The sequence below is a fragment of the Amblyraja radiata genome, chromosome 4 (assembly GCF_010909765.2).
Source record: "Amblyraja radiata isolate CabotCenter1 chromosome 4, sAmbRad1.1.pri, whole genome shotgun sequence".
NCBI classification, from domain to species: Eukaryota; Metazoa; Chordata; class Chondrichthyes; order Rajiformes; family Rajidae; genus Amblyraja; species Amblyraja radiata.
Window position 1 is genome coordinate 17,548,334 of NC_045959.1, and position 23,072 is coordinate 17,571,405.

Here is a 23,072-nt window from a genome sequence, read left to right on the forward strand (position 1 = left end):
ATTTTCCAGATACAATTTCATGCAAGACCAACAGCAGCAATGGTGTGGGGTTGTGAAAGAGTTCTCTCCATGCTGCCTTGTAAAGTTGGTCATATTTTGTGGGGACGGGACGGTTGGTAAATAAAAATAAAAGGGGTTGGGCAGGGTTGATAATGGTGTCTGTGACTCCCGGGGGGGCCACCCAGAGCACGGAGTGGACCGATTGCGTCTGCTGCTGTTGATGAACTCAAGCGCCCCTCAGTCAGTGACACTGCCAAGAGCTGGCAACAACAGACAGCTCAAGGATAGCCGTCATCAAACCGTATACGTACAGTTTTTAAACATATAACATCATAAGGCGACACTTCAAATTACATATGTTTGCTACTGTGACATGATCCTGGGCACTCAAACGTTGCACCCTTTTGGCCAATTTCTAAACGTAAGTAGTTAGTGGGCAATAACATCCCATGCATGACGTATGACATCACAACAGGAAGTATCTGGTCCAATTTCACCAGGGACGGGACTTCAACAGGAAGTGGGCGCAAATCCCTTTTTTAGGTACAATTACGATTATTTTTTTAATTAGGCACCAAGAGTTCAACGAATCAGGCAGCATCTCTGGAGAAACAGAACACTGACGTTTCAGGTCAGAACACTTTTTCAGTCTGAAAGGTGGGGTGAGACTAGAAACGTCACCTATTCCTTTTGTCCAGAGATGCTGCCTGACCCAGTGAGTTACACCAGCCTTTTGCATCTACCTTCGGTATAAACCAATATCTGCAGTTCCTTTTTACACAAACAGTTCAATGTCTAGACAACCCCCTCCCCCCTTCCCCCCTTCCCCCCATCCACCACTGCAGTCACGTGCTCACAGAATATCTAATTTGCAGCGGTATTTCATTTTGTACCCCCCCCTATCCAAAATAAGTAAGAACTAAAGGAGGAGATAAAGGAGAAGTATCATACAGCAGATTCAATGTGGAAAATCTGTGTCACCATTTTAGACCCCCAAGCTGTACTCTACGACATATTTGAAGTTAATGAGCTCTGCGAAGTCCAGCATGTTAATGGAAGCAGGCGAGGAGATCCAGTTAGCAGAAACAAAGCACTTGCCTTTTCACCATCCTTGAACCAAAGCAGTGTTGGGTATCCCCGCACCTGGCTGTCAGAGCACAACTGCTGATGAAGCGTACAATCAACCTGGAAACAAAGCACACACCATTAGCACCCAAACCAGCTGCAAGGATATGGCTAAATGTTTAATAAAGAACTGCAGATGCTGGTAAAATCATAGGTAGACACAAAATGCTGGAGTAACTCAGCAGGTGAGGCAGCATCTATGGAGAGAAGGAATTGACGACGTTTCGGGTCGAGACCCTTCTTCAGAGTTCATTGTGAGTCTGAAGAAAGTCCTCGACCCAAAACGTCACCAATTCCTTCTCTCCATAGATGCTGCCTCACCCGCTGAGTTACTCCAGCATTTTGTGTCTACCCACAAGGATATGGCTATAGTCAAAGAGTGCAGATCCTTCTGTTTTGCCCAGCTAACAGTAAATCCTTAGACTTTAGAGATACAGTATAGAAATAGACCGTTCGGCCCATTGTGTCCATGCCGACCAGCGACCACCCCCTGCACTAGCAATATCCTACACACGAGGGACTATCTACAATTTTTACCAAAGCCAATTAAACTACAAACTTGTACGTCTTTGGAATGTGGGAGGAAACTAGGCACTCGGAGAAAAAACACACGAGAACGAACAAATTCCGTACAGACAACTCCGTAGTCAGGATCGAACCCTGGCGTGGCAAGGCAGCAACTCTACTGGTGTGCCACTGTGCCACCCCTCACAAAGGGTGGTGGGTGTTTGGAACGAGCTACCATAGGAGGTCGTTGAGGGTAAGGACTGTTGCAATTTTTAAAGAAACAATTAGACAGATACATGGATTGGGCAGGTTTAGAGGGATAAGTGTAGATGGGGATGTGTAGATGGGATAGGTTGGCAGCAGAAGGAATTCCACCTGAATTCCATCTGATAAACCACCGAGCTATCCACCATCCCCTCAGCCACCTATACTGGAAGAGTCTATGGTTCCTCCATTGCGAGTTCAAAGATAACTGATGAGGCCAAAGTCACCTTGACCCAGAGAGACTGTCTATGCTTTACATAAAATTTACTTGAAGTCCTTTGGGGCAACTTTCCATATAGAATCAACCATCATGTTCATAGCGGGCAGTTATCTCTGTTCCCATTAATCTGAGAATGCCCTCAGCAGAATCATAGACAATTCTGCTCAAATGGCAGAAACCTGGCCAGTGAACTCATCGTCAATGTAATTAGAATATCAAAGGTACACAAAAATGCTGGAGAAACTCAGCGGGTGCAGCAGCATCTATGGAGCGAAGGAAATAGGCAACGTTTCGGGCCGAAACCCTTCTATTTCCTTCGCTCCATAGATGCTGCTGCACCCGCTGAGTTTCTCCAGCAGTTTTGCGTACCTTCGATTTTCCAGCATCTGCAGTTCCTTCTTAAATAATTAGAATATCAGTTGATTTGGAACATAGGAAGTGATTTCTTCACTTAGTGGCCTTCTCAACCAGGAGATTGCTTCCACATGGTAGTGCTGGGAATTATATTGCATCCGACCAAAGTGAAATGCAACCAATTCTTGAGACGTTTACAGGTTGCTATATAAAGCTTGCACCCATGATCATTTCTCACACCATGGTGTCGGTAGATATTGATAATTTTGTTGAATAGAATTGTCGGTCTTCAAGGAGAATCAGGAAGGGAAATGGGTGTGGAGTTTACACGGACTTTGGACTGAGTTTGTAATGTATGGATTGTTAGACTATATACAAGACAGGGTACCCTCAGCCCAGCAATCTCTTCTCTAATAGCAAACAGCTCTTCCAGTCCCAAAATCTATAGAACGCTCCGCCACTTGCTGAAAATGCTTTATGCTTAAAAACGTAGCCTGTTCCTCTCAATGCTCCCACCCACCTTGCTAATTTTCACACTGTCGGAATGTTCATAGGTTGCTGCCAACTGTTCCCACGTTGGGGCCAGTGCTTTGCAGTGACCACACCACGGAGCAAAGAACTTGACGAAGTGGAAGCCTGGAAGAGATTTTTATCATCAGTTATTAGATGCTGACATAATATATATATATATTATACACATTTGTGTGTGTGTGTGTGTGTATATATATATTAAAATATTTGTGGGTGTGTGTATATATACATATAATATACACACACCGACAAATATTTTTTATATATATACACACACACACACACACGTGTATAATATAGCTCATATTTACAATATTGTTATATATCACATATATTTTATATATATACATATACATATATATACACACACACATATACACATACACACACACACATATATACACATATTTATGTGTGTATATAATTTAGAATGGAGATTTCTAAGATGAAAGAAGAATATTTTTAAATGTTGCTCTCTTTCTCTTGTAAACCAAATGTTTGTTTTAGCTTAGAAACTTGCCAGCCCACCCCTTGGAAATAGAAGCATTTTATTTTGTCAGCATCACCAATACATAAGCCAAAAGATGTTATGTTATTGATTCAAGATACAGGCATTCCTGGCAAGGTTGGCCTCCTTGCTCTGCTTCCCCATTCTTGCCCTGTTGCTGATGAAGGTGCTCGCACAGCACAGCGCTCCAAGATCCTGATGCGATGACAATGGGCAATATCCCAAGACGAGATGGTGCATGACTTGGTGGGAAAGTCGGGCGCTATTGGCTTTCTTGTTAGCCCACGTTGCAGTCATCACAGGCTTAGGATGTTTCATGGGGAAGCCTTAACTTAACTATAGCAATGTGCCCTCAAGACCAAGCATTCTGCAGCCACAGTGCACCAACGACAATGTCATTTAGAATTCCTTGCAACCCCAAGGCATTGATGTAATCATGACAAGCTAAATTCCACATGAAATTTAAATTGACTGAAGAGGGCACACCAGAACATTTTTGCAAATCACTCAGTGTAACAATGCCTTCTCAAAGGATGAATGATGCAGACATTCATTTTCATAATGAACTTCTCAACAATCAGATCCAATTGTTCAGTTGCTAAAAAAAACCTTGTCTTATAGAAAATCACATGATATAAACTTGCAACAATGTCCCCACCCTCACAAAATGTTCAAAATAGATGTAATTTTAATAGCTAAAACTATTATAAAGTTTTATAGAGTTTCATTGCACAAGCATTAATTGAAGCGATTGCTTGTTAATTTGAATATCTACCTTTGGTGCAACTGACAGATTGTGTTCTTAACAGAGAATGGTGCCTGATTACTGCAGTGAAGTTACATAGAAACTGTTTTTTTCCCCTTAGTTTATTTTCCACAACAGCTTTTTTTCTGCCTGTTAATTTCCAAACTAACTTTTCTGTATTCCCTTGTTCCTGATTGAAATCATGTTATAACCAATCTGACCACATGAATGCATTATAACCAATTTGTGTTATGGAAACAAATATTATAGCAGAACTATGTCAGGGTTTGTTTTTTTAATTGGCTTACACATTTAGTTAATCCATACATAGAAACAAAACATGGATGTAAAAAAATACCTTGGGCAGTGTGCAGCTTGAAGTTGTTGTCTGACAAATCATACAAGCCCTGCTTGGCTTCCGGGACAGTGGGAATCTCCGGTTCCGATTCCGATTCAGCCTGTTATAGAGAAAATAAAATACTTGTTCATAAACCTTGAAAGCACATTTTGCAATTACAAACAGACAAAAATTCAACATTTTTAGATATCATAGTCGTATATACAGCACAGAAATTGCCCCTTTGGCCCACTATCTTCATACTGACCCCAAATTACGCTAATCCCATTTAACAGCACTTGGTCTGTAGTCTGAAGTATTCCTTAAATGCTGCTCATGTTAGGAGTGCAATTACAATAACTGCAATCCTCCTCATCCCTTCTGGCTGAAAAAAAATATTGGTCAGATCCCTTATAAGCCTCTTACTCCTTACCTGAAAACGTTGCCATTGGGAAATGTTTCTTACCATCTACCCTCTCTTTGCCTCAGCTCTATCTACCTTTTATTCGATTCTCCCCCTGCTCCAAGGGAAACAAGTCCAATCTATTCTGAAATGCTCCATGCAGGCAACATCCTGGTCAATCATCTCTACAACATTCTCCAGTGTAATCACATCCTTTCTCTAGTGTGGGGACCAAAACCGCACACAATATTCCAGCTGTGGCCGAACCAACTATTCATAAAGTTGTACCAAGACCTCTCTGCACTTATATTCTCTGTCCTGGCTAATGAAGCCAAGTATCCTGCCCACCTTGTATGCCGCATTATTTACCTTCACTGCCACCTTCAGAGATCTTTGAATTTGTACATCAAGGCCCTTTTGTTCCTTCAGTATGATTCGATATTGACTGAATATTGTTTCTTTGTTTAAAAAGAGTGGCTGGGATAAGCCAGGTTGCTGCAAGATGAAGAGCCTTCATATCAGTGGTGGGATGTTACTGGAGAAAATTCTAAGTGATGGGATTTATGTATGTCTAGATAGGTGGGGACCAATTAGGGACAGTCAGAATGGCTTTGAGCAGGGGAAATCCTACTTCATTCATTTAATTTGAAATTTTTGAAGAGGTAACTAAGAATACCGATTCTACCGAAGGCAGGGCAGTAGACGGTGTCTATATAGGCCTTTGGAAGGCATTTGACAAGGTCCCACATGGTGGGTTAGTCTAGATGGCTAATGCATAAAGTAAGATCAATATCAACCTCCTCACTATCAATAATACTGCCAATTTTTGTGTCACCTACAAACTTACTAATCATATCTCCTCTGCTCACTTCTACATCATTAATGCATATAACAAATCACAGGAGCTTCAACCTGGACTGCTGGGGTACACTGTTGACTATTGGCTTCCAATCACAAAAGCAACCCTCCAACAACAACCCCATCTCCTAAGACCAAACCAATTTTGGATCAAATTTGCCAACTTGTTTTGGATCTTGTGTGCTTCAATATTTTGGATAAGCCTTCTGTGAGGGATCTTTTTAAATGCCTTACTGACATCTATGTAAATTACATTCACTGCTTTGCCCTTTTAATATATTTAGTGACAGCTTTACATTTTTCAATTAAGTTAGTCAGACAGAATCTCCCACCAGTCTATGATCTCACCATTTTCCAGTTTTCCTCTTCCCTCCACTTTTAGCAATTTCAGATTTTATTTGTCTCTCTCTTCCACCTCCTAACAACCTTTGATTCACTAGATATTACCACCTCTTTTAGCCAGCAGCACTACACCACACAGCGATATTCAATCCATCCTAACCTCCATCCATTCTCAAATCCACTCCACCCCTAACATCAGCTCAAAGTTTAAACGTGTTTTCTAGTTTAGATGAAAGGCTACCTGCTTCAAGTCAAGTCGTCAAGAGAGTTTATTGTCATGTGTCCCAGATAGGACAATGGAATTCTTGATTTGCTTCAGCACAACAGAATATAGCAGGCACGAATACAGAACAGATCAGTGTGTCCATATACCATTATATAAATATATACACACATCAATAAATATGCAGATAAATTGCAAATAAACAGATAATGGTCTATTAATGTTCAGATATTTGTTTCAGTTGAGTTTAATAGCCTGATGGTTTTGGGGAAGTAGCTATTTCTGAACCTGGACGTTGCAGTCTTCAGGCTCCTGTACCTTCTACCTGAAGGTAGCGGGGATATGAGTGTGTGGCCAGGATGGGTCCTTGATGATGCTGCCAGCCTTTTTGAGGCAGCGACTACTATAGATCCCCTCAATGGAAGGGAGGTCAGAGCTGATGATGGACTGGGCAGTGTTTACTACTTTTTGTAGTCTTCTCTCTCCAGTCACAGGGATGGCACCGTGCCATAACCTGTAGAACCGCTGCCTCACAGCTCCAGAGACCTCCCAATCCTGACTTTGGGTGCTGCCTCTGTGGAGTTTGTGCATTCTCCCTGTGACTGTGTGGGTTTCCTCCGGGTGCTCTGGCTTCCCCCCCAATCCCAAAGACATGCAGGTTAACATAGAAATTAGGTGCAGGAGTAGGCCATTCGGCCCTTCGAGCCTGCACCGCCATTCAATATGATCATGGCTGATCATCCAACTCAGTATCCCGTACCTGCCTTCTCTCCATACCCTCTGATCCCCTTAGCCACAAGGGCCACATCTAACTCCCTCTTAAATATAGCCAATGAACTGGCCTCGACTACCCTCTGTGGCAGGGAGTTCCAGAGATTCACCACTCTCTGTGTGAAAAAAGTTATTCTCATCTCGGTTTTAAAGGATTTCCCCCTTATCCTTAAGCTGTGACCCCTTGTCCTGGACTTCCCCAACATCGGGAGCAATCTTCCTGCATCTAGCCTGTCCAACCCCTTAAGAATTTTGTAAGTTTCTATAAGATCCCCTCTCAATCTCCTAAATTCTAGAGAGTATAAACCAAGTCTATCCAGTCTTTCTTCATAAGACAGTCCTGACATCCCAGGTTGGTAGGTTAATTAGCTGTTGTTAATTGTCCCTTGTGTGTAGGTAAGTGGTAGAATCTGATAGGAAACTGGTAACAATATGAAGAGAATAAACGTGGACGAGATTAGTGTAGCTGATGGTCAGCAGAGACTTGTGGGACAGAAGGCCTGTTTTCATGCTGTATCTCTTTATCTATCACACACTGCCTAAGATACGAGTATTTCCAACTTCAGTTTGGTTTTTAACTCAGATTTCCAGCATATGGAGCGTTTTCTTCCTTTGCATACGTCGTTCCACACACATTCAACATGCCATCTGACAACCCAAATTCTTCACCTCAGCCAGTGTTAACTCATTGTTATTTTCCTGCAATACATCTCAAAATGTCCCCTTCGCATGCAATTCAAGTGTGAAAAGGAAATAAATTATTTAATCGTATTAGCATCCACAGTACAAGGTTTAGCACACCATCACTACAGCTTGCTAGCATCTCCTTAAATCATGCAGATGTTTTTGTTGGTTGGTAGAAGTCCAGAAAGTGTAATCATTAATTATGTTACGTTACCAATTTAAAAAAACAGATTATGCAAGCATTGAACCACACATACAATCTGCCAATTTCATACTTTGCAACAGTGACTACACTACTAAGGTTTTTAATTTCCTTCTTCTGGAACCATGTGGAAGCAATCAAAGTGTGCCAACTCTGGGCAGAGCCAGGATATTTTGCCTGTCATTCCATGTTACACACACCACCCTGGCTATCCCAGGCATGGCATGTGGTAGACAGCGCCGGGTTCGATTCTAACCGCGGGTGTTGTCTGTACGGGTTTGTACGTTCTCCCTGCGACCGCATGGGTTTTCTCTGGGTGCTTCAGTTTCCTACCACCTTGCAAAGACGTGCAGGTTTATTGGTCAATTGGCTTCCATAAATTGACCCTAGTCTGTAGGATAGAACCACGGTGGGGGTGATCGCTGGCTGGCATGGACTTGGTGGGCCAAAGGGCCCGTTTCCACACTGTATCTCTCAAAGAAACTAAACAAGCCTTGGATCATCCTGTTTGGAGTACCCACATATAACATGGTGCTCATTCATATGAGGAAGCTAGAATGTTGGGAGCAAAGAGGAAAAGAGAGCCTCAAAGTTCAAGAACCGATGCAACATCACCCATACATCTTGGTCACCTGTGCGGAAGGAACATTCGAGGCCTGTTTGCTCCACACCTCCGTACATGCCATGGACTAGATGTCATGGCCTTATTCAAGAATGAGTGATTAATAACAAAACTTATCACGGAACTAGTTAGAATAGGTCACATTTTAAACCATGCAACTCACACACTTAAAACAGGAAAGAGTTATGCAATATAAATGAAAAGTCTTCATAATCCTGACAATCTTTTACCCTCCTGCTGTTCAGAAGATGCCACCAACACTGGCTTACACAGGGACCAGGGCTCAAAGGTGGGCGATAAGGGCATTAACACATCTAGAACCTGTTTAGACTATTAACTAGGTGGTTACAATGGAGACATTCAACAGGGAAGACAGATCAAGTGGTATAATCAAAATCAAGACAAAGTTGGTAGTGAAGTGAGGAAATACACAAGAAGCACTCCATCGATCAGACAACTTTGAACGCTGTGAGATAGGTTTCTTTAATATGGGAGAAATTCCTATAGGACTGCACTGAAGTAGTCTCACACATAGAGGACTGTTCAGCCACTCATCTAGCCAACCAAGCATCAGTTGCAAGTACCAGATGCTTGCACATTCTGTACCCCATTGCAGTTTCTCAGGGTTATTTTAATACAACAGTGGCCTAAAGTTAAACAGACGAATTAGTCATCACTTATCAAATCCCCTGCCATCCAGTACACATCCCACTCTATTTGCTGTCATTTATGCCACGGTTACCAACCACAACATTTGCATCACAATATTTGTATAGTCTCTGCTCAGTGACCTACAGTAGAAACTACTCTTTAAATATACCATTTTAAGCTCCGAAAATAAGGAACTGATTCTAGAGACAAGCTCTCCAGCTTTTAACTACAGTTATACAACACGGAAACAGGCCTTTCAGCCTGCCTCATCCATACAGACATTGGTGCCTTTATGAGCTAGTCCCATTTCACTGTGTATCCATTTAAACCATTCACATCCATTAATCTGAGCAAATCACTTGTATCATTTGTAATTGAACCCATCTTTCTCTGGCAGCTCATTCTATATACCCATCATCATGTGCGGAAAAACTGATCTCTCAAGTTCACTTTAAATCTTTCTTCTCTCACCTTTCAGACTCCCCAATTTCATGGGAAAAAAGTCTGTGACCATCCACCTTATTTAAGACCCTGATGATTTAAAATAGAACTCTGTAAAGTCATCCCTCAGCCTCTTTCCTCCCAAGCTCTATTTATAACTCAAACCCTCCAGTTATTGCAACATAGAACCAGACAGCACTCGGACAGGCCTTTCAGCCCACAATATCTGTGCCAAACAAGATGCCAAATGTATCTAAACTTTTCTGCTTGCTTGCGATCCACATCCCTTCAATCGCTACATATTTATTTGCCCATCGAAAAGCCTCTTAATGCTACTATCATATCTCCTTCCACCACCATCCTTGACACCATGTTCCAGGCACTCACCAATCTGTGCATAAAATAACTTGCCCCGCACATCTCCTTTACATTTCCCCCCTCTGACAATGAAATGATGCCCTTTAGTCTTTGACATTTCCACTCTAGGAAAAAGGATCTGATTGTTAATTCCACATATGCCTCTCACAATTTTATCAGGTCTCCCCTCATCCTCCAAAGCTCCAGAGAGAACAATTCAGGTTTGTTCAACCTCTTCTTATACTCTCTCATCCAGCCAGCATTCTGGTAAATCTCTTCTGCACCTTTTCCAAAGCCTTCACACCCTTCCTATAATGGGGCATCCAGAACTGCACACAATACTCAAAATGGAGCCCAACTAGTTTTATTAAGCCACATCATGGCTTTATGATTTTTATACTCAATGCTCCTTGTGAACCTTTCCTGCATCCTCTCAAGCTTAATCACATCCTACAATAATGCAATTATAATTCACTCAATACTCCATGTGTGGTCTCACCAGTGTTGTATACAGCTGTAATATATGCCCCAAGTCATGTCATGGATCTTCCTTATCCACCATTAGTCACTGTTCAATAGCAAGTTCAAGAAAACAACATATGTTTCAACATTAGTTTCATTGAGTCATACAACACACAAGGAGACCCTTCAGACCACCATGTCCTTGTCAACCATCAGGACTCACCAATACTAATGCCATTTACTGGCACAGTCCAAGGCTCGCCATGCCTTGACAACTCCGGTGAGCTCTAGATACTTTACAAATGTTGTGAGAGTCTCTGCCTCTCTCAGGCAGTGTCTTCCAGATTCCAACCACCCTCTAGGTCAAAAAACATTTCCTCTAAATGTCGTACTTCTCATCTTAAAGCTCTGCCTTGTAGCTTTAGGCAACTCTGTTATGAGAAAATCATCTCACAATTTTGTACAACTCTATCAACCCCCATCAGCATCCTTAGCTCTATGTAAAACAAACCCAGCCTGTTCAGTCTCTCCTCATACTGAAATGTTCTATCTCAGGCAACCTCCAGGTGAATCTCCACAGCGCACTATGAGAATATCCTAATCCATTATTATAATTTTATCCATTATTATTTTCCAAGTGCCAAATCAATGGTAATCCTTCCCTTATTCACTCCCAGGAGCGAATGACACAAAAAACAGTCATACAAGTTGCAAGTAATTAATTAAGTTGGTCAAGTTAATGGATGGATGGATGGGTATTGGATGCTGGTCTGAGCATGGGTTAGCAGCAGGAAATTTCTATCTCACTTGGACTCATTCATTGCAGTTCATTACTCATTGTTTGTGTCATGGCATCCAACAATACAGACACGGGCCTCTCAGCACCCATGTCCACTACGATCATTGTACTAGTCCTCTTTACCCACATTTGGTCCGCAGCCTTCCACGCCTTGGCAATTCAAGCGCTTGCATAGTTGCTTCTTCAATGTTGACAGTACTTGCCTTCACTATCTCAACCAGCATGACCCAGGTTCCAACCATTCGTTTTGTGAAAACAATCGCCCCCACTAACTTACTACCCTTTACCATTTACTCATGCCCACCCACCTATAACCCTCCCTCTGGCTTTACTTTTCACTCCGCTTCCCTCCTTATCTGATACAATTTTGTCTCCGTTGTTTCTCACTCCATCCATTTGCCAGTGCCATCTCTTCCCCCCCCCATCTGTATCCACCTATCACTTGCCAGGCTTTGCCCCACCCCCACCTTTCCTGCTCCTTCCCCTCCCCTCACTCCATGTCTGAAGAAGGGTCCCGACCCGAAGCATCGTCAGTTCATTCCCAGTACAGATGCTGCCTGACCCCCTCCCCTCCCAAAAAATTCCTCCAGCACTCTATTGTATTCAAGAATCCAGCATTTGTGTTCCCTTATGTACCTATCCTTCAATGATGTGTAGAAAGGAACTGCAGATGCTGGTTTATACCAAAGATAGCCATAAAGTGCTAGAGTACTTTGTGGCTATCTTCACAAGATAGCAGGCAGCTATCTGGAGAAAAAGGATGGATGACAATTCGGATCGGGACCCATCTTCAGGCATATAAGATTGTTAAGGGTTTGGACACGCTAGAGGCAGGAAACATGTTCCCGGTGTTGGGGGAGTCAAGAACCAGGGGCCACAGTTTAAGAATAAGGAGTAAGCCGTTTAGAACGGAGACTAGAAAACACTTTTTCTCACAGAGAGTGGTGAGTCTGTGGAATTCTTTGCCTCAGAGGGCGGTGGAGGCAGGTTCTCTGGATGCTTTCAAGAGAGCTAAATAGGGCTCTTAAAAATAGCAGAGTCAGGGGATATGGGGAGAAGGCAGGAATGGGGTACTGATTGGGGATGATCAGCCATGATCACATTGAATGGCGGTGCTGGCTCGAAGGGCCAAATGGCCTACTCCTGCACCTATTGTCTATTGTCTATTCAGACTGAAGAAGGGCCCCGACCCAAAACATCACCCATCCTTTTCCTCCATAGATGCTGCCTAACCCGCTGAGTTACTCCAGCATTTAGTGTCAATTCTTCAATGTTCCTGGGCCTAAATTCTGGAACCCCGCCCCAACTGCAGTGGGGGCATCTTCACCAGAAGAACAGCAGCCGTCACTAGTTCTCACTTTAGCACTGATCTATAGACTTACAGCAGGCTCAGTATTCACAGTCTGGAGCATCCAGGTTTCAAGTGACTGGAAGTCGCGAGGCCCCTTGTATTTCACCGCTTCCTGGTCAGGTTTGAACAACTTTAGTCTGTGGAACAAATCAGAACACACAGTTTGGGAAAAACGAAACAACAGTGCAGGCATGTAACCTATCTAACGTCAGTAGCATTAAAAGATGTGGAAGGATTCATAAAAAGTTGACACGATTTTTACCCAAGTTCAAGCGATCTTTCAATGTTTTGTTGTCGGGAGCAGCAGAAGGTAGAGGGAAAAAGAGGTGGAAAGGAATGAGGGGTGAACAAGTAATATTTAGGCAAACAATTAAGATGGTGGTAGTTGATTAAAGTCAACACTGCAATAATGAAGTTGCACTTTGCCTCATAGACACTTAATTACTGCAGTAAAGGGCACTAGCACCACAGAGGGAGTTACCTCATATAGCCTTGACAGCAGATTATATTTGCAGAACACACTCAGAATATTGTATTCAGAACACTACTTGTCCTGACAGAATCTCTAAATTTGTCAAATCTGCAGGGAATGATTTTGAACCAGACCAATGGTATAATGAACCCATTTAACATAAATCACGTGAGATTTTTTTTAAACGTATAGAGAGAAAGTGGTTAGAGTTTGGAATGCATGATGGGATGTAGTGGTGAGGGCGGGTTTGACTATAGTATCAAAAATAATTTTCACTGTAACACGAAGATGGGATATTTTGAAAACAGAATCAACCCCTCTTCCTACCAGATCAAAGGCAAGGAGCAAACGAACAAACCTTCGGTAATGACAACACTATACACCTTCAGATAACACAAACCACCAACTGGTTGAGTGCCTTACATCTCCCTGGACTGCAAGACATTTAGAAAGATCATCAAAAGCAACCCCACTGCCAGACTCCCCACTTACGTAGGATATCCTCGGACTCCGTTATCAGAACAGATCTGCGTGTCTTTGGTGCAGTCAACTTTAGCAATGTTAAGTGGAGGTTCCTCCATGGTGTTGTACTTGTCCCCCAGTTCATCCCACGTAGACTGAAGCCTCTGACAATGTCCACACCTGTATAAACAAACAGTATAAGTCGGCCAAACTCCATGGTGTGTTGAGTTTAAACCAAAGTTTCTTTTGAGGCCTGTAGCTTGAGCTAGCATTCAGTTTCCCCATGAAGCAAATATTTAATTCTAAAGCAAAATTGAGTAAATTTGCAGGGACACATTGAGTGGCAAACGCCTCAAGTGGTCTTCAACAGCACAGCCACATATTGTCAGGATACCCATATTTTTGCTATTCAGTGTGGAAAATCAAATGGACCAAAGAACGTTGAACAAAGTACTTGGCGCCACAGTGGCACGGCAGGTAGAGCTGCTGCCTTTCAGCGGCAGAGACCCCGGTTCGATCCTGACTACGGGTGCGGTCTTTACGGAGTTTGCACGTTCTCCCAGTGAAATGGATTTTCTCCGGATGTTCTGGTTTCCTCCCACATTCCAAAAACGTACAGGTTTGTAGGTTAATTGGCTTCAGTAAAAATTGTAAATTGTTCCTAGCATGTAAGATAATGTTAGTGTTTGTGGTGATTGTTGGTTGGTGCAGACTAGGTCGGCCGAAGTGCCTATTTCTGCGCTGCATCTCTAAACAAAACTAAATTCCAACTTTACAGCCCTCTAGAGTGGAGCATTCCAAAATATATGCAACCTTCTAAGAAATTCTTCTCCTTATCCATCATAAATCAGCAGTGACATATTCTGATTCCATGCACCCTGGTTTTAGGTAATGCAAGAGCTGCCAACTCTCACGCATTGAGCGTGAGACTCATGCATTTCGCCCAATTCTCACGCTGATCACAGATTTCTCACGCTCATCAACGAGAATTTCAAAACTAATATCAACTGCTTGTGTCCGCATCTGTTGACAAGACAGCAGCACTTATTCTCTGTTATTCTCACTTGACCAAACCGTCACACACCTCCAATCCATGTCCACAAGCAAATTTACATTGAAAGACACAGACCGAGCAGTGAATGACTGTCACCCAGCGCAGCGAGTAAGGCCATGTCCTGCTCCTGGCGGCAGTCGGAATTTAAGGATTTACGGGAAGCGGCTGACATGAGCGAGGTCGGCAAGCGGCAGGAGAGAGGTACATGGGCCGCGGAACCAGGGGGGGGGGGCTACAGGTCCCCCACTTTTTTGGCTAGACATGTTTCAATATCTCCAGCTTTGGACAAGGTGCTGTTGTGCTCTGAGCAACCTGGTCATGGGTGTTGGAGAGCCAGGGTGGAGGGAGGGATGGAAGCAGAAGCAGCGGCGGGGGCAATGCGGACGGGGAGCCAGGACTAGCGAGTCGCTCGCTGCAGCTCCGGCCATGGAGCAGTCTCAGTACAAGTGTCCCGGGCTGTCAGAGGCTTCAGAAGCGTTGCGCCGCTGCCATGAGAGTCTCTGTGCCTCATTTGCCCTGGTGACCAGCATGGACCAGGTTGCGGCTCTGGGAAATCCTGGAGGACAGCCAGTGGCTGCTGGAAGTAGATAACAAGCACTGGGTAGAAGCGGTGGAAGATAGTGGCCTTCAAATGGGGGTGGTTGGAGAAACAATCCTGCTTGCTGCTCGATTTTCACTCACTGTAACTGCAGGAAAAATGTTCCCGATGTTGGGGGAGTTCAGAACCAGGGGTCACAGTTTAAGAATAAGGGGTAGGCCATTTAGGACTGAGATGAGGACAAACTTTCTTCACCAGAGAGTTGGAATTCTCTGCCACAGAAGGCAGTGGAGGCCAACTCTCTGGATGTTTTCAAGAGAGAGTTACATTTAGCTCTTGGGGCTAGCAAAATCAAGGGATACGGGAAAAAAAACAGGAAAAAGGAACTGACTTTAGATGAACAGCCATGATCATATTGAATGGCAGTGTTGGCTCGAAGGGCCGAATGGCCTATTCCTGCACCTGTTTTCTATGTTTCTATGCTTGAGTATATGGCAATAAAACTCGACCACTTGATTTTGAAGCATTCATGCATGGTGGAGGTATAATGTAGTCATAGAGTGATACAGTGTGAAAACAGGCCCTTCGGCGCAACTTGCCCACACCCGCCAACATGTCCCAGCTACACTACCTGCTTTTGATCCACATCCCTCCAAACCTGTCCTATCCATGTATCAGTCCAACTGTTTCTTAAATGTTGGGATAGTCCCTGCCTCAACTAACTCCTCTGGCAGCTTATTCCATACACCCACCACCCTTTGTGTGGAAAAGGTTACACCATAAAAAGTTACTTCTTAAAAACACTTTAAACAAAAAACATAGAAATCATAGTTCAACAATGCACTAAAACATGCTTTTAATACATCAAATTTCAAAACGTCCCTTCCGTGGGAGGGGGGGCACTCAACCCCCCCACTTTCAAAAACTCTCCACGGCCCCTGGTTCAGACGGAGAACACTGCCGGATGTGAATGGGGAACTGAGGCCAGTTGTCTGTGATGTCTGGATCCCAATGCTCTGCGCTTCGTGTTTCGGAGTTGGCTAATGTTATTGATTTGTAATTAGCCTGATTTGTAATTAGTTGACAAAACCTTAATTTATTAATCTGGAATATCCAGGGGGATGGGATAAGTGTAATATTAAAATGACATGCAAGGTGTCAGGCTGTCTGTCACAACATACAGCCCCGATAACCCACTATTTCCTTCAGTTAAATATTGGGAAGGTAGCACTATTGTCATTTGCCCCTCAACTATTATGTTTGTTTACCTCACTGACTATTTCTAAACACTAAATACTTATACAGCTAAGTGAGTGTAATTTTATGGATGAGAAATTGTGTTCAACCAATTGATGACTTCTTTGACAAAGTAACTAGCAAGGAAGCCAATGGATGTAGCAAAGTTTTGGCTGTGAAGTCCCCCATAAAACATTACCGCATTGGATAAGCACCCGTGGACTTGAACGTAATAGGTTAAGTCTAGGGGGTCAGATATGGGGCTTTATGTGTGGGCCAGATATATTGTCAGTGCAGAGGGGCTAGGAGCAAGGCCAAGTGTGCATCCAGAGTCAAGGTCTGGAATAGTACTAGGTGTGCAGTCAAAGCTGGGACAATGGGGGTGTTCAGCACTGGGAACCTAAGCAGGTAAGCAGCTATGATCAGGGTAGAATAGGGGGGCAGGTGTAAGGCTGGACTCAGGGTCAGGAATGAGAGAAGGTATGCAACTGGTTCAAGGGTCAGGAGTACTAGCAGGTGTGCAGTGACACCCAGGTTAGTCAACATGGGCCAAGTGCTTGATTATAATCTGATATCCATACATGAATACACTAAGATAATTAATGTGCTGCACCTGTTGATCAGAGCCTGGCTCTATTGTGGAATGTAATTAGCAAAAGTAATTTAGCCTAACCTTATTCATACCTAATCCAATTTAAAGCATAACTATTGCATTCAAGTGTAAGTTAAAAGACTCGCTACAGTATGCACCAGATTCCACATCATTGTTCGGAACCCTTCAATTTCAAGCTGAAAAATGCAAAAGCTCCGTACTGTGGGAGGGGGGGACACCCCCCTCCAACATCCTTCCCCCCCCCCCCTCGGTCGCAACACTCCCTCGGGCTTGGTCTCTCACAATTTCTCACTCCCAAATCACACCCAATGTCGGCAGCCCTGGGTAACCCCATTGGGAGAAAGCACCCTCCGAGGAACTCGTATATTTCCATGTGATTTCCATTTTTCTGATCTCCTATAAGGATAGCAACAATCTGTTATACCTGGTGTAATTCCAGGAATCAACCCAGTGAATTTTCTCCACGCTGCCTGCAATACAAGCATATCCCTCTTTCAATATAGAGACACGAGCTCCTCCCAATACACACAGGTGCCACCTTACCAGTGTCCTGCAAAGGAACACGTACTTCTAAACTCTATACCACCTGCAATTTTAACCAATCTTCTATAAAACCACTTCTACTGTTTAGTATGGAAGCAACAACGTGTGGTGTCTTAAGCTATTTAGAACCAGCTATATCTACGCTGATGTCGCATACAGACATTTGTAGTGTAGTATGGCTTGAAGGGGAAGATGAGGCACCACCTTCAACAAGAGAGCAATGCAGTTATACCATCACAGACAGATACGCCTATAACAGGTACATTGGTGAGGATGGTGAGGGGGCTACACAGTGGCGGGAGGGAGGGGGGGGGGGGGGGCGGTGGGGAGCACAGTGGTAGAGTTGCTGCCCTACAGCACCAGAGACCCAGGTTCAATCCTAACTACGGGTGCTGTCGGTACAGAAATTGTATGTTCCCCCTGTGACCGCATGAGTTTTCTCCGGGTACTCCAGTTTCCTCCCAAGCTCCAAAGATGTACAGGACTGTAAGTTATTTGGCTTCAGATTCAGATTCAAACTTTATTGTCATTGTGCAGTGTACAGTACAGAGACGACGAAATGCAATTAGCATCTCCCTAGAAGAGCGACATTCAATTAAATTGTAAATTGTTCCTAGTGTGTAGGATGGTGCTAATGTACGGGGTGATCTCTGGTCAGCGTAAACCTAGTGAGCCGAAGGGCCTGTTTCCACACCGTATCTCTAGAGTCTAAGGTAAAGTCTAAAGATACGGTCAGGTAGGTTATGACTTGTAATTACCACCTCGCCAACTGTACAGGGCATCCAGTTTGCCCTTCAGGACTCCCGGGACAGAGGTGGAGATGGTGTCCCCCACACCCATTTATTTTCTGTGCCAGGAGTCACTCCTCTTGCGAATGTCTTGTTATACAGATTGTCTTGTTATGCAGATTATTTGTCTTGTTATACAGATTGTATATCAAACCTCAGCACAGCAGCAAATCCTGTTTTACAGGAATGTAGATTCAATGCAATTTGATATGAAGCCCTATAAGTATGAACCATTAGGAGACATTTGGTCAAGGCTCCAAGTTTTAGATCAGGGAGATATGTTTTAAGTAGCATTATAGAAATATGGAGAGGGAGTTCCAGGATTTAGACCCAGAAACATTGAAGGAGGAATACATGAGACTAGGTGCTGGAATCTTGAGCTATTCGGCACAGAAACAGGCCCTTCTTCCCAACCTGCTAATGCCAAATGTGTCCATCTACGCGTCCCATTTGACTACGCTTGACCCATATCAATAGACAATAGACTATAGGTACAGGAGTAGGCCATTCGGCCCTTCGAGCCAGCACCCACATTCAATGTGATCATGGCTGATCATCCCCAATCAGTACCCCGTTCCTGCCTTCTCCTCATATCCCCCGACTCCGCTATCTAGCTCAATCTAGCTCTCTCTTGAAAGCTCTCTGGAAGGCTTTCCCATCCATGTATCTGTCCAAATAGTCCCTTAAACGTTGTCACTGTATCTGCCTCAACCATTTCCTCTGGCAGCTTGAGCCATATACATAACCAACATAACCACCCTCTGTGTGGAAAAAGATGCCCCTCAGGTTAATGTTAAATCTTTTCCCTCTCACCTTCAACCTTGGCCTTCTAGTTCTGGATTCCCCAACCGTGGGATATAGACTGTGTGTTTAATTTAGTTTAGTTTAGGGATCCAGCATGGAAACAGGCCCTTTGGCCCACCGAGTCCACTGGTGACCAATGATCATCCTACATGCTAGATGCAATTTACAGAAGCCAAATTAACCTACAAAAGTGCACGTAATGTGGGAAAAACCGGAGCACCCAGAGGAAACCCACGCGGTCACAGGGAGAGCATACAAACTCCATACAGACGGTACCTGTTGTCAGGATTGAACTCGGGTCTCTGGCGCTGCAAAGCACCAACCCTGCCACTGTGCAGCCCCGCGTGCATTTAGCCAATCTATGCCCTTCATGATTTGATATCGCTCAGTAAGATCACCTCCCAGCTTCCTGTGCGCCAAAGAATAAAGTCCAATCCTTCTCCATAACTCAGTGCTGGTGAAGAAAACTTGAAGACCCTTAAAGAGGAGATACCTGGACTTGACAGCTAAGTGGACCCAGGTTTCACCTCGATATTGGGTGCCTGTCTGTGTGCCGTTTTCACATTCCCTTTGTGAGTATATGAAGTGCTAAAGAATGCTGCAGTTTCCCCCCACATCCTAAATACATACTGACTGGTGAATCCTTTCTCTCTAATTTTCAGTTTAGCCACCAGGTGCTCAAACTGGAACGAGAGAACAAGGAGCGCATCAAATATTAAATATTCTTTTTTAATTTCTGCCCCAATACTGCAAAGATAAAAGTAGTAAGACTGCTGGTTATTTTATCCACTGCAGTTCCCAATGGAATGCCATCAGTGCTACAAAAAACACAGTAGCTGGGCTAGTAATTATATGACAGAGAGTAGTACAGCTCAGGAACAGGCCCATCGGCCCACAATGTCCGTGTCAAACACAAGGCTGTCAATCTCACCAGCTGGCACACGATCCACATTCCTCCATTACCTGCACATCCACGTGCCAGTCTAAAATCTTGTTACATGCCATCTCGTCCCTCTACCAGCACCCTTGGCAGCATATTCCAGACAACCACCATCCTGTGAGTAAAAATAAAATTGCCTTACCCCTTCCCATTCCCACGCTGACCTTTCTGTTTTTCTCCCAGTCACTAACCATTTTAACTCCCCTTTCCATTCCACACCGACCTTTCTGCCCTCCTGTATAAGGGCAAGCCAAGTGTATTCTTGGTGATCGTTTCGTTGAACACTTACGCTCAGTCTGCAAAGACCTACCGCATCTCAAGTTTACCAACCATTTTAACTCCTCTTCCCATTCTTACACTGACCTATCTGTCCTGGGCAAACTGGTGGAACAGCACCTCATATTCCACTTGGTTGGATTACAACCCAACAGAGATGAACATTGAATTCTCCAGTTTTAGGTAACCTCTCATTGATCCCCAAACCCTTACTCTCCCTCTTTTCCCCACCTCTCCTACTTGGACTCTCAGCTATTTCTCTCCTCCACCCCTTTCCTCCCTCTGGCTTTACAAACCCCAACTCTTCAAACCATCTCACACCTTCCTTTCTTATCTCTGGTCTTTGTTCCATCTGCCTATCACAAAAACTCCTTGCCTATGTTGACCTGTTACCTGTGTAGGAAGGAAATGCAGATGCAAAGATAGACACAAAATGCTGGAGCTACTCAGCAAGTCAGGCAGCATATCTGGAGAAAAGGAAAAGGTGTTGTTTCGAGTCAAGACCGTTCTTCATTAGTCTGAATTCCTCATTTAATTAAATTCTTCATTTAGTCTGAAGATTGGACTCGACACAAAACGTCACCTATTCCTTTACTCCAGAGATGCTGCCTGATCCGCTGAGTTACTTCAGCATTTTGTGCCTAACTTGACCATTACCTGCCACGCTGTGTCCTGCTTCACTCATTTCCCTGCATTCTTCTCTCCCCCCACCCCCTCCAAATCAGTCTGAAGAAGGGTCCCAACATGAAACATCACTTATCCATGTTCTCCAGAGATGCTGCCTGACCCGCTGAGTTACTCGAGCACTTTGGGTCCTTTCGTGCATTAACCAGCATCTGCAGTTCTTTATATCTACTGATTTAGTTTATTCCAACGTTGGAATGTGGCAATTCATACGAAGGGGAAGGATGCTTGAAGTGATCAATTGTGTGGCTGGTTGGAGTGATGAATTGTGTGGCTCATAGAAACATAGAAAATAGGTGCAGGAGTAGGCCCTTCGGCCCTTCGAGCCTGCACCACCATTCAATATGATCATGGCTGATCATCCAACTCAGTATCCTGTACCTGCCTTCTCTCCATACCCCCTGATCCCTTTAGCCACAAGGGCCACATCTAACTCCCTCTCTTCTCATTTCTTCATTGTACGTATAACAGGAAGTGGAGGGGGAGGAAGGTTTAGATATGTCTCGAACTTCTTCCAACAGCGAGGTTAAATCTTCGCACTAGTAACCACTCACTGAGCACAGATTTGACAAAGGTGCCGCTAATCCATAAACAACGACTCTCCCGCGAAACAAACGGACTAGACTAGCTTTTTCTAAATGTACGTTACGTAACTTGATCTTGCATTGCTTTTCATTCTGTGCCACGTATACACACAGCGGGCCACATGGGTGGAGATGAAATTCAGTACAAACAAAGGGGTTAGCAAACTATCCCGCTAAAATAAAACATTCAGCACTGAATTTGTGATAATGCTCTGAGCAGGAGCTGGCTGCGAACTTTGAATATTGACCTCCTTGGCTATCCACAAATGCCATTTGCAAAATAGCATCTGCATGTTGGCGGATGAGAATTCAAGCCGTACCTAAACGTTTGCATTCCCCTTCCCCAAAGAATAAATGCAATACACCATTAACAGAAGTAGAACAAGGTGCCAAGAAAACTTTACCAGGGCGCAAAGAACATGATGAAGTGAGGAGACATCTGCACTGCATGGCTGAAGAGTTCCGCATTGTAAAGGTGTTTGCTGTGTTCGTCCACTGTGTCCAGCTCTTGCAGGGAGCTCCCCAAACCGCCCAGGAGAAGAGCAAGCAGCAGCGGGAAGGCTGAGTAGGATTTAAAAGCAGCCATCTCTCGTTCGACTGCACTTGCAAAGATAACTATGCACGGGAGAACCGGCCCGCTGTTCTGCAAAATTAAAAACAACAACAAAAAGTGTACGTGGAATCCACTCCGGCAGCCGCAAATTGGACGGCTTGCAGAGACGGGAAAGGGAAATACCTGCCTGTTTTACAACAGCTTCACGTCAGTTCATATGGTAACCTCGCACGCAATTGCAACGCCGGTATTGTCAATCAAGCGTCTCTCCGTCCCTCTGGGAGGAGCGCGGCTGCAGGATGCGTGTGTTGGGCAGCATTGCTCCACTTACCCTGGATATCAAGGTGCCTGCAGAACAGAGGCAATGTCAAAGCAACCTGGACTACAAAGTATAGATACAGATTAGTTTATTATCCGATACACCAGGGTGCAATGACAATTCTTGTTAGCATGAAGCTCATAGAGTAAATACCATAAGGGTAGATATAATAAGTTTATAACAGCAGAATGGTGCAAAGCTTGTCAAGTCAAGAGAAAACTCAAATAGAGAAAGCTAGTGGACAGTGTGTGAGGCAGGAGGCAGAGAAGGGAAGCACTCAGACCCAACATGTAGGGGGGAAAGAAGAAAACAATAATAAACAGAGAATAAGAGGTGGTGGGGTTCTTAAATGTGTGAGCAGAGAGACAGAGGAGTGTAAAATGGGGGTAGAAGCAATAGGTAGCAAGGTGAAAAGTAAAGGTGGCAGGCAGACAAATCCAGGGCAAAAA

At 44.0% G+C, this 23,072-nt stretch overlaps 1 protein-coding gene across 3 annotated transcripts in view; it reads right to left on the reverse strand.

Annotated features, from left to right (window-relative positions):
- Nucleotides 1–22,567, reverse strand: part of txndc5 (thioredoxin domain containing 5) — a 30,253-nt gene extending 7,686 nt beyond the window's left edge. The window contains exons 1-7 of one of the 3 annotated variants that reach the window (XM_033019028.1): nt 22,492–22,567; nt 22,156–22,394; nt 13,722–13,871; nt 12,789–12,894; nt 4,613–4,712; nt 2,991–3,106; nt 1,099–1,185 (exon numbers count right to left, since the gene is read on the reverse strand). In XM_033019028.1, the coding sequence (XP_032874919.1) occupies nt 1,099–1,185; nt 2,991–3,106; nt 4,613–4,712; nt 12,789–12,894; nt 13,722–13,871; nt 22,156–22,337 (741 nt within the window). In that variant the 5' untranslated portion in view covers nt 22,338–22,394; nt 22,492–22,567. Of the gene's footprint in view, nt 1–1,098; nt 1,186–2,990; nt 3,107–4,612; nt 4,713–12,788; nt 12,895–13,721; nt 13,872–22,155 lie in introns of all 3 variants that reach the window. The other 2 variants (XM_033019029.1, XM_033019026.1) reach the window with 2 other exon arrangements.
- Between the last annotated feature and the right edge of the window lie 505 nt (nt 22,568–23,072).